Genomic DNA, 12,382 nt, shown 5'->3' on the forward strand with positions numbered 1-12,382 from the left:
AAGAAATATTCAAAAGGAAATTTCATTCAATTGTCTGTTGATACTATACATGATGTCACTGCTTTGGTCAGTGGTTTCGGCAACTAATATCAATCATTAATTGCACCAACCTTTTCAAGTTGGTCATGTTCAGTCACTTCGAGGTTATCTAGGTTGGATGTGGATGTAACTCTGCCCTCCTCCTCCTCTTCTCCCCCCTCCTGCCTCCTTCCATCTTCATCTCCTTCACCAGTTTTTCCTTCATTCTTACAACTTTGTGGTGACGGGCTCTGCTCTTCCAGGGGGCCCTCATGGTCCCAGAGACCATAACGCTGTGTGCACAGACAATATTTAAGTGAATTGAGCATCACTTAGGGGCAGGTCATTCAGTTTGGGCAGCTGCTCTGTCCTGCTTTGAAATACCGTATATTGTTTTAAAAAATAAAAACATTGGTCCCCTGTGTGGCAAATGCATGCATGTTTTATAAAAGTAAGCATCTGAATTGGGGTACATTATCATACTGTACTATAACATGTGGGCTAACTGTTTCTGCACTGAAATGCATACATGAAGTTAATACTCTCCCCATGATCAGAACACTTTAGTCAAAGGTTAAAGGTGAAAAGAAGTGGAACGTTAATACCACACCCACATCAGGTTCAACAAACCAGGGCAGTTCAAAAGCTAAGGTTTGGTGGCCAATACTGTTGATTTACTACTGGGAAACTAGAGGCCTTAGACTTTTTGGTCTGCCACCACAGCTCGAAATGCATGTCATAATGTAGCCATCAAATTGTTCCTGTTCTTGCTTAATGGTTGTTAAGTGTAACCATTAATGTAATCAGTGTAAATACGAACTGACCATGAGCAGTGATCTGTGGAAGAACAGAACCAGCAGCTGCAGAAGATCATATTTGATGTAGTTGTCTGTCTTCTCCAGGCCCAGGATGCAAGGTGGGAAGAAAGGTTTATCTTCATTTAAAGTCATCTCATATACACTATTCCAGGGAAAGAATCCAAACTGAAAAAGGTATTTCACCACCACCATCACCTGGAAAACAAAGCGGTAGAATCAGTCAGGAGGCAGAAAAGTCATATGTGAGCTTTTTTTGGCCTTGTTGACCGCACTTCTCTTGGACTCGTTCCCTCTTTATTAGATTTCAGTGTGATTGTTTATGGCAGAAGTTAAGCTTGTGAAAGGTGTGCTTATACCTCTGTGTAGACTATAGCAGTCATCCAAAACTTCTTGGTTGGTCTTGGAACAGCCAACAAAGCCCATAGGAACACCAATATGGGCAGGACCAGTGATATTACAGAGGCGCTGACCACATTGTTTAACACTATGATGAAATAACAGACAAGCTCTGAGTTTGCTGCCAGCAGGTTGTACATGGCAAACAGCAGCTTGAGTAGACGGCTCTGGTTATTATAGAAGTCTCTGCTCTGTTCCAGCTCCTCGATGAAGAACTGCCTGCAGGGAGAAAGAGAAGGAATCAGAGTCACAGCCACTTGTATTCAATTATCACACATCATCCAGTGACTGATAGTGACCAATGGCCATAGCTTCAAAATAAAACACAAGATGTGATAAATCTTCTTTTAACACGTTAATTCACAAAATCATTGTATTTCTGTTGCCAAACCCAAAGCACTCTGAGAGACCAAGGTGGTCAAATGAAAATAAAAATCACAGAATGTGGATTGTGGTTGGCCTTCAGTCAACCGTGTCCCCAGTATTTACCTGTCTCCCAGCAGCTCACTGGCTGTTCTGGAGTGTCTGTGTTGATGTTTGGATGACTCTGGTACCAGCTCCATGCTGCTGGATGGGGGTCCAGGACTCAAGAGATTGTCAGTGCTGTTGCGCCTTGGCCTGGGGGTACACCGGCCACTCACAGCCCTGCTATCCACCTCTAGGCATCTGAGAGAGTGATTTAAATACACACATAACTCCAGTTAAACCTACGCAGGTTGATGTCTACTGCCAGTGGTGCCTATCATCCATGGGTAGTTGGTAAACAGAAGACACACTAACCTGTATGTAGTGGAGTTTTCTGCATCAGTCTCATCCAAACATGTCTCCAGCGTGGGACTCTCACTGTCCAAAGATATTTGGTCATCTGTGGAGTCTGCAGTTGTATGATGCTGCAAATCAGAGAGGCAGACACAAGTTTGTGTGTGTGTGTGTGTGTGTGTGTGTGTGTGTGTGTGTGTGTGTGTGTGTGTGTGTGTGTGTGTGTGTGTGTATGTGTGATGGGTTTTAAATTCCAAATATCCAACATTTCTTTACAAAAATGTCTGTGTCATGTTTACCTGCTGTATCTTGTGTATGATGAAGTAGCGTTCATTGCACAGAACAGTAGACGTCTCTCTGTACTGTTTAGTCAGCAGGTTGAGCCACTGAGTCAGTCCATCCACCATGGCCAAAACTATGGCCCATAAGAAGCGCAGGATATCCAAGATCCTCTGAACCATTTCTCCGTGACCTGCATCACATAAACAACAAACAGGTGAGTGGGGTGTGGTGGGGGCAGGAAATACAGTGAAGGAAGTAAACTGTGACTCTCTGTAGATTGAGCAGGATTCGAAGTAGACTTCATTCGGTATGTATATATTAGAAGAGTGGCTACAGTGTTAGGGTTTTAAGCTACTTCGTCCATGCAATTATGAGAATTAAATGAATAACGAAATAATCACACATTTCACAATATTTGTCCTAATAAGTAAAATGTGAATAAAACCAATATTAAGAATATTATGACATTATATTTTTATGATACTAATTAAGTTATGCTAGGCTAAATAGGCTCTTCTTTCAGGCCGTCTTTATCTTAACACACAACCAAAACACTTTAAAGTATTTATTAGTTACCAATTATTAGTTGACTACAAACACAAGAGTGTCATAAAGTAAACCTACCAGACTCCTGTTCCTCCCCCACCTCCTCCTGAATGACAGGGCCCTCAAACACATCATCCCCAGAACCTACACACACAAACACAACGGTTGCAAAACATATTAACAAAATTTACAGTTGCAATGGTCACACAAAATGCATTCATGACCACATTTTCCAAACTCTGTGAACTCTGTTCTCATTCATCTTCAGCAGCAAAATATTAGATATTAACAGCACATTTTCAAATGCTAACAGTGTTCTCAGATCTCAGATCTGTAACAGACACAATCTAATCTGAACTAATTTAGTGTATTTCTGTAGCAACCACATAGAAATATATAGAAAATCTTAGTAGAATATTTACAATAAAACTAAACATCCCTAATCATTCCAAACACAACTGATTGCAATTTCAGCTGAAAGTCTATTAAGGTTTCCTGTTGTTAGTCTTTTTTCATCACAGACAAAAGGGGACCACAGCAGAAAGGTAGTAATGAAGCTTCTCAGTGGCGAGGCATGGCTGTGGATAGATTCACCCTGATATGTTTGATGCTGTGCATGTTGTTGGACTGTCTTGGCTGACAGTGCATGAGGTTGGGGACAGTGTAATGTGGAGGGGCAGGCTGAGGTGGTGCTTCTATTATCAGGGATTCACACTGCTCAGGGTCCCTGGAGACTTTATTCTAAGGTACTGGAAAGAGGGCTATGACCAATATTGAACCTTGAAAAAGTAATGAGGATTCCTCACTGGTCATGGGAGTTCGACCATCCAGTCTGAGTGTGTTTTGTGAAGTGGAGAACATCAACATACAACCGTGTCCTGCGGGGGACCCTGTGAGCCGTACTGCAGGTGTATGGGGTAGCTTGGCCACTGCTATGAGCCATCTGGCCCATATCATATTGTGTTCGTATTCTCAGCACAAAGTCAAACATGTTTCCTCTATGTGTTGGGACTCTATCAAATGTTGTCCCATGTCTTGATTCCTGTTCGCCCAATTATTGGACAGGATGTCAAGGTACAGTTGGGGCGAGGATTATCCATTCTGGGAACCTCCAAACTGCGTCTCAGCTCTTTGCAGATGATATGGATCTGTTGACCCAATCACTCTGTGAACTTCAGCACACAATGGGTTTGGTATTCAGCAACTTGTGAAGAGGTCAGGATGGGAGACAACACCACCAAGTCTGAGGCCATGGTTTTCACTGTTGGAAATCAGTGGATTCATTTCTCGTTGTTTGGGCTGAGCTGCTGCTCCAAGTGAAGAAGACTAATATCTGGTGATTGGTGTGGCATCAGCAGTATTGGGGACGTTCTAGTGAACCATTATGGTGAAGCGTTAGCAGAGCCACAAGGCAAAGCTTTTGAATTTCAAGTCAATCCACGTTCCGAGCCCCAGCTATGGTCCCAGTAGTGAAATAAGCCATCAGCCTTAACGATACAGAGAGGCTCATTTATTTTGGGATTACTTGCATAAGTGACTTGTGCCAGCTGAGGGGAGAAGCTGAGGGGAAGAAACGTTGTTGCTGTTTGGGATAATGTGGTATTCCACCACTCACCACCCTGATGCTGACATCTTCACTGCCCCAAAGATGTCAGCACCATATGTAGGGGTATATGAGGGGCTCATTCTAAAGTAATAAAAACTCATGCTAATAGATTTCTCTAAATCCTACAAAATGGACCTTTAGTATTTATGTTATTCAAGAAATTAATACTGACCAGCAGCCATCTTCTCCATGTGTGTGTGTTTGTGTGTTTGTGTGTGCACTTGTACTTATATCTTTGTGATGGCCCTTTTGAGTAATGACATTTTCACACATGAACAACGCAGTCGGAGATTCTCCACTCAGATGCACTCACAACAACACAGAAATCTCTGGTGTGTTCAGGTGAGGGGTGGCAAAGCATGCAGAGGTAATACGTGATGTATTAATTCTACAACGGAGGTCACATGTTTTTGTTGATGGCACATCAACACCGCCGTCGGCCTTTATCACCAAAAGCTCTCTTGATATCTTCTTCAGTGTATGTATATGGCATTGTTTTTTCATCCTGTTCCTCATCCTGTCACTCAGACATTCCCATTCACACATACAACCCCTCAGAAGAATGCCCGAAGGTTCTCCAGAGTTCAGTGTAGGTCTAAGATTGTATGTATGTGTGTTTGTTAGAGAGGGGGGGGTATATAAACCTTTATTTATGTGTATATATATATATATATATATATATACATATGTGTGCATGTAGAGAGAGAGAGAGAGAGAGAGAGAGAGAGAGAGAGAGAGAGAGAGAGAGAGAGAGAGAGAGAGAGAGAGAGAGAGACCAATTCTGATATAGTGGCAGCCACCAATCAAACCATCAGCCTTAACGATACAGAAAGGCTCATTTATTTTGGGATTACTTGCATAAGTGACTTGTGCCAGCTGAGGAGAGAAACTTTGTTGCTGTTTGGGATAATGTGGTATTCCACCACTCACCCTGATGCTGGGAACAACATGTGGGAAACACACTGGGCTCGGAGTTGCCAAACCCTTTGCTACACTATTCACTACAGTGAAAACGGATGTGAGAGTATCTAACCTTTTACAGTGAAAGCCTCCTTTTGTGAATCCACTCCTCCTTCTCTCTCTTTGTCTTTTCTCTCAACCTTCCTCAACTGTCGCTGGCGTCTCTGACGTTCTTTAAGAGCTGCTTTCACACTGGTTACCCATGCCTGGTATGCCAACTGAGAGAGAAAAACAAAAACCAGGAACACAATGAAAATACCAATAATACTCACATACATATAATAAAGCCTTAAAAGTGTTATGTATATAGTATACACAACTCAGTATATTCCATGTGTCTGACCTGACAAGCAGTCTGTTTCTGCGGCTTCTGTTCCTCAGACTGCAGATCCTCTTCGTCCTCACTGTCTGATTCAAACAGGTAGTACTCTCCAGAGTGGAGCACTGTGAGGATAAGAAAATATAGGATAAAATAAGATTATATATATATATAATATCAAGATATAAGACTGTTTGTCTTACCTGTAGCATGGTCCAACCACGGCTGGTGCCACTTCATCTTCCTGGACTTCTTCTTCGTCTCTGTCTGGCTGTCTGGAAGGAGACCAGGGAATGTTTATTTAGGAGGATTAATATTCTAATGGCTTTGCTAGCCTTACATTTTTATTAATAATGTGAATTACACACATCAGCATAACCTGGGTCACTAGAGTAAAGGTCACAGGGAGGCCACACAAGGTCACAATGAGTCCATCTTTATAGAAACATGACTATACACAGTTTATTTGATGTAACATTGCCTATAAAACCAGCAAGAAAAGCAAACAAATACCTTTTAAAAACAAAATTGCAATGTAGTGCAAAAAACAATGTCAAATTTGTGAATTTGATTAGCTTTTTTAAAATGTATTCTTTATCTTACTTGTCAAACACTGATTCGTGCAACTTTTTGTCAAAGAATATATTAGTATTAAAATGAATTCAAGTAACAATGAGTAATTACAGGTACAGGGATGAGGTTTGTTGAATTAGTAAGCCACTGAGTCGTACCAGCAGACGGACACTCGTTGGAGCCTTCACTTGTTTTATGTCCACCTTTGTACTTCTGCTGCTTGGAGCGAATTCTCTGCATCCTGAGAGAAGAGCACAGGAAATGAAGTAGAGCGTAATGCAAGAATGGTGAGAGTGAGAGTTTGTGTGTGTGTATGCATGTGTGTCTTTTACACATTCATACATTTTATTTATTTAGTTAGGTGAGGTTAGGTGGCTAAAGAATAAAAATGTACCTGTAAATGAAATAGTTTCAAATAAAAACAAACCTATTCTTTTTATGATGCAACTTCTTTTTGCACATTTGCACAACATCTCATGTTATGCTCATACATGAGATGCCTGGATCCCCCTGTTCCTAAACATTTGTGTACTTTTAGTACACAAATATCACCAATGGCTTTCTCCATAAAGAAATGGTTTGGTGTGGGAGGATTTGAACAGGCTGTCCCAGCCCTAACCTTGAGATGACAGACCTTATCACCAACAGTGTTGGACCTCACTAACACCCCCTGTGTTGGAAAATATTGCATTATAACATATGGGTTGAATGTTCTAGAAACATTGATCTCTGTATTTCAAATTAAACAATTGTTTGACTATTAGTGTTTTTTGGCAACCTTCACAAATAATGTCAACCACATGGTGGCTCCAGAGGAAAGATCAGGGAATTGGTGGTTGGTGAGATGCTTTGATCTGGACAGAGTAGCGGACTGACAGTGATTGATCGACCAATGATATCCCGGAACTATGCTGCTAGTACGTCTAAACACTTTCACTTGCTATCATCCAGTGGTGAAGGCAACTCAAGCTACAACAATACATTTTTAAGAATGTCATCATCCTGCTTTTCCTTTTTCCACTTTTTCTCTGATACACAATTCTAATACTTACAAGACCAAAATCCATCCCCTGTACTTACTGTACTTACTGTACTATGAATACTTACGATCCCTTGAGCTGTGACAGAGACTTCTTCTCAGCTTGTTGGTGGAACTTAATGTTCTTTACAATACTGGCTCTGAAGAGCTCAAACCCCCTGAAAGGAAAATACAGTTGTCACTGCATTATTCAGCAAGAAACTGGGGACACAGCGGCCTCAATACTTTCATTTGAATCCACTAATTAAGTGTGTCAAATTAACTATAAGCATCAGTACTTTTGGGATCTTCTGCAAACCAACAACTGTTCTTGAAAATATTAAGAATGAAAATTGGAATGTTTACATTTTCATGTTCACCTAATCTAACGACTAGGTATAATAAAAATAATACGACAAAAAGTACAAAACAACACAATATCGACCAATAGAGTGTTGCCAGAGGGGAAACGACGTGATGAAAGTCTGTAAAAACTGTAAAACAACATCAAAGCAGAAAATGGCTCTGAACAAGAGAATACAAAGATGGTTTTGGTTGATATGAGATTGTCTAAAATAAAAGTAACTTGGACAGAGAATTAAGTGATCTGGAGTAGGTTCAATGTGGTAATCTGCAAATTATGCAAATTCTAAAAAGCAAGTGGCTTCAACAGTGGTGAATTTACTCTATGTCTTATTAAATGGAGTACATAAGCATTATACAAAGGTATTTTTCAACACATAATTATGGTGGTATTTAATTTGAATCTCTCTGTAAATCTTTTTTTACAGAGTGAAATTATTTTTCACTTTAACATTACAGGGTATTTTTCTGATGAAAATAAAGCAACATTCAATCTACATTTGATTCGATGTTATTAAAACATGACAATTTCCAAAGGATATGAATTAGAGGCATTGTATTGCTGTGCTCTAAAAGACTCTATTTGTGTTATCAGTCAGAAAGACCCCATGTCAACTCAGATTGTATCAGTTGAATCACTGCACATTTTTTAGCCGCATCTTGTACACAGGAATGCACTTGCAACAGCATGGAAGGCTGTAAACGTCACAAATAGAGTCTTTCTCTCATTGGAACAGTGTGTATTACCTTGAGGCCTGTTTGGCAGAAGCCTGCAGGTCTGCAGTCACATGCAGGAAGTAGAAACTGAGGAAGACTCGTCTCTGCAGCAACAGGCAGAGGAAACAGATACTGTCCCAGATGATTCCAGCCTCCTCTACTGGAAGACTGCAGGACTTATCACTCACTGTCTTTGCTGCAATGATACATACTCAGATTCAGTTTCTCAGAGACCATTCTGCACAATACATATGCCTGCCACTGCTTGTGTCAGGTGTGACTTTCAAATCAAAAAAACATCTTGAAAGCAGAATATTTATTATCATTTCAAAGACATGGCCATTGGCACATGAACATGTTCAAACTTTGATTGCAACAGTAGAACATGTTAGTGTTTGGTGTCTAGGCTCTGACTTAATCACTGCCCCCCATGTGATAACATAGATATGATGGGAGTGATGAGCAAATACTTGTCACCCCCCATGTCGCAGCCTACAGGTGGATGCTGGGGCGGTGGAGGGGCTGAAGGAGCAGCGGGGCAAGCAAAGGGAGTGATGGGAAATTTTCTCTGCTTAAATAGACCGCATAATAAGGAGGGTGTGTATCAAAGATGGTTGTGGAGAGTGAGGTATGTCACATGATGTATGTCACATGATTGGAGCAGCGCAGCTCGAGTTGGCTGCCTGAACTAGCTCGCAGGTGTCGCTCCATATAAAACAGTATCTAATATTGAAAGATCACAGAATAAAGAGGTTTTCTTTTCTTTTACATATTATATATCTATTACTATCAATATATATCCACTATGTATCCATAAATATAGACTATATACACGGTGCTATAATCATCATTATTAACCCACTTACGGTCATAATATCCTTTAACTGTGCAAACGAGGCTGAAGAGCTGAATAACCCAACAGAAGCTCTGCTGCATCTCAAATACAAATACACAAGCCAGGATCTGAAACACAAACACACAGGGAAATACACAATTCAATTCAACAGATCTACATTTTATTTTATTCTATTTAATTTAATGTGCACATAGTGTGTCAATCTTTTCTGAAAAACTATAGATGTCTTTTGCAGAGGAAACTTTCCTAGAAACGTCAGACACAATGTAAATGGCCTCTTCACAGCAAATTAAGAAGTGACTGACAATTAACACTGAAGCTATTTCACTGATGTATAATCTGTGTAAATCCATTGGCGACCTGGTTGTTAACCCCTAACCTTAATTTTCAAGGATAACTATGGTTTATTACATGTCTGATTTTCAGAACGTTGGCCAATATTCACATCAGTAAGGCTGGTTTATCCCTGTACATCCTAATTATTCATATTGACCTTATACCTGAGGCGTATGAGTGAGTTTTCTTTGGTGTTTTGTGATGTTTGTGTGTCCCAGAGACACTTTTCATAGAGATTGTTAAAACATACAGCCCACGGTCTTCTCTCTGAAGTGCTGCATCGTGTAACATTAAGGGCCTTATTTTCATGATCACATAATAACCAGCTCAAGCAGTGCTCTGCAGCCAATTTACTGCTCACAGTGATTGGCTCATCTATTTCAGAGCAAATAGACCAGTGATGGGATTGGCTGAGAGTGTATCTATTATCACTACAACCTCTGATCTCTATCAGCCATGAACCAAATAGCAGGTATGCTTGGAGGTGCCAACACAGTCCAAGCACCAAACATACATTACTACATGTTGATGCACTTATTGGAATACAAAATAATTCATCACTTCCCAGTTGCTGTAGTTTGGAATTTGTTTTGTGACACATTTTTCTAAAAACCAAGATAAAAAGTCTGAGGGACCTAGATGCTCATAAAAGTTGCAAACTAGCACCATGAGCTGTATACTTACTGATAACATATTTTTAGATATAATGACTGCCACATTATAGATGATGAGACAGTCCCACAGGGCAAGGCGGGTCCTGGAGGTCTTGACCAGGAGCCGTGTTCCAAACAGCAGAAAAAAGAAGCAGGCGAGCAGGTAGCCTAGTCCAAACACAGAAATCCTGGTAGCTCCAGTGATGAACACCACTGACAGCACAAACCAGAAGAGGTAACGAAACACCAGAACTTTAGTCATGTCCAGGTAACTCCTGAAAGAGGACCGGGAAAAAAGAAAGACTTTGTGTTCAAACACTCTTTGGTTGACAAAGGAGTCCAGGTTGAATGTCTTCTTTCTAAACATTCAAATAATCATTTAGCTACAGTCTCCATGATGGGCTCGAATTCATCACATGTCTAGCTGTCTAAACCACCTGGTTAATATTGGTCTAGTTTTGGTTTATTCCCAAATATTGGTATCTGTATCTCTCTCTCTCCTCTCTCTCTCCTCTCTCTCCCCCTCTCCTCCCTCTCCTCCCCCTCCCCCTATCTCTCTCTCTTCTCTCCCCTCTTTTCCCTGCTCACCCCAACCGGTCGAGGCAGATGGCCGCCTGCATTGAGTCTGGTTCTGCTAGAGGTTTCTTCTAGTAAATGAGAGAGTTTTTTTCTCTTCACTGTCGCCAGAGTGCTGCTCATTGTGGGAACTGTTTGGTTTCTCTATACATTTTTAAGGTCTTGACCTTCTATGTAAAGTGCCTTGAGATAATGTATATTATGATTTGGGGCTATACAAATAAAATTGAAATTGAATGGAATGCTGTGTTTACCTGCAGTTAATGAAGTTGGGTGCAGGATTAAACAGTCGACCTTCCATCGGATCAGGGTTATCTGTGTTCTCCCCTGCCAGAACCATCCACTCCTCAGTGTTCTCACACTCAAACACCTTCCACTGCTGGGAAGCACATATCAGCAGCACAAAGTCCGCTGTGGACACACACACATAACAACACATCATCATCATCATCATCATCATCATCATCATCATCATCATCATCATCATCATCGGCTGCTGCTGTATCATAGCACCCACTCTGATACTTGATGGACAGTGAAGGTGAGACTGGAAACAGCATGAGAGAGTATGGGAGAAACACATTATGGTTTATGTTTGTGTATTGGATGGATGCAGACCCTACGTCATAGCTTACGCTGTTGTGAGCATTTATGTGCACTATGCTTGTGGCTGTGATGCTCTGAAACTACACCAGCAAAACTAGCACTTAGGCGGTGGAGCTTCTAGGCCACTGTGTGCGTACTTCAAACAATGGTGACTGAAACTGAGTGGGTCATGTTGAACTGATGAATATTGGACTGATGAGTTGAACTGATGAATATTGAACAACAGTTACTTTCACTGAAATTACTGCAACACAGAAAAGAGAGAAGACATTCAAAGAGACGATGTGTACAACCACAAATTTGATTGAGGCAGAAGGACGGTCAGTTATGTCCTCTTGTCCAGACATTGAGAGACATGGACGAGACATGCTACCAAGTGGACCGATCACATTTGTTTAAGTGTGCTTTGCATGGATGGAAGTGCACTTCAGGCTACTGTGTAGGCTATATTATAGCAGCCTTGCCAAACCTTCTCCATACCTACTGAATTGGTTCAATGCAGAATTATGCAAAATAATTATGTGATAAGTTCATATGACTCTAAAAGTACAGAAAGTCGAGGAGGAGAGCATTTCATATCTACAACTATGTTAGTGTTGAATAAGTGAATGAATAAATAAATGGTTTGTTAAATGAATGAATGAGTGAATGACCACAGAAAGACCCACAGGTACACGAGCAGAAAAACTGACCTATAAGGTTTTTGGAGTTAGGCACAGTGTAGAAGTCAGGCAGATGGATCCATTTAATGAGAGCTGAGTTCATCAACACTAGAGTTTTCCACCGCCATGGGTAATCTGCAGGACAACATACAAACAGAATTACAGAGAGGAAGAAGGTAGAATGGAATGTGCATAGAATGGACCAGAAGACACTGAGGTTAAGTGTTTCTATTATGCTGTGCCTATAAATGGGATGGACAAGATGTTTTAATAGTATGCAGTCTGGGGGCAGGGTAGGGGTCGGGGGGGTAAAAAGCT

General features: G+C 40.9%; 1 protein-coding gene across 2 annotated transcripts in view; it reads right to left on the bottom strand.

Annotated features, from left to right (window-relative positions):
- Positions 1-12,382, bottom strand: part of piezo1 (piezo-type mechanosensitive ion channel component 1) — a 77,632-nt gene that overhangs the window by 14,583 nt on the left and 50,667 nt on the right. For both annotated transcript variants that reach the window (XM_034609430.1, XM_034609431.1), the window contains 17 exons: positions 12,095-12,199; positions 11,051-11,207; positions 10,252-10,495; positions 9,242-9,338; positions 8,406-8,571; positions 7,385-7,474; positions 6,436-6,518; positions 5,908-5,979; positions 5,729-5,829; positions 5,459-5,603; positions 2,898-2,963; positions 2,291-2,463; positions 2,013-2,122; positions 1,722-1,898; positions 1,193-1,451; positions 843-1,031; positions 111-311 (listed from right to left, as the gene is read on the bottom strand). In XM_034609430.1, coding sequence (XP_034465321.1) covers positions 111-311; positions 843-1,031; positions 1,193-1,451; positions 1,722-1,898; positions 2,013-2,122; positions 2,291-2,463; positions 2,898-2,963; positions 5,459-5,603; positions 5,729-5,829; positions 5,908-5,979; positions 6,436-6,518; positions 7,385-7,474; positions 8,406-8,571; positions 9,242-9,338; positions 10,252-10,495; positions 11,051-11,207; positions 12,095-12,199 — 2,435 coding nt within the window. The remainder of the gene's footprint in view (positions 1-110; positions 312-842; positions 1,032-1,192; positions 1,452-1,721; positions 1,899-2,012; positions 2,123-2,290; positions 2,464-2,897; positions 2,964-5,458; positions 5,604-5,728; positions 5,830-5,907; positions 5,980-6,435; positions 6,519-7,384; positions 7,475-8,405; positions 8,572-9,241; positions 9,339-10,251; positions 10,496-11,050; positions 11,208-12,094; positions 12,200-12,382) is intronic.

This window comes from Hippoglossus hippoglossus, chromosome 15 (genome assembly GCF_009819705.1).
Source record: "Hippoglossus hippoglossus isolate fHipHip1 chromosome 15, fHipHip1.pri, whole genome shotgun sequence".
Taxonomy (NCBI): Eukaryota; Metazoa; Chordata; class Actinopteri; order Pleuronectiformes; family Pleuronectidae; genus Hippoglossus; species Hippoglossus hippoglossus.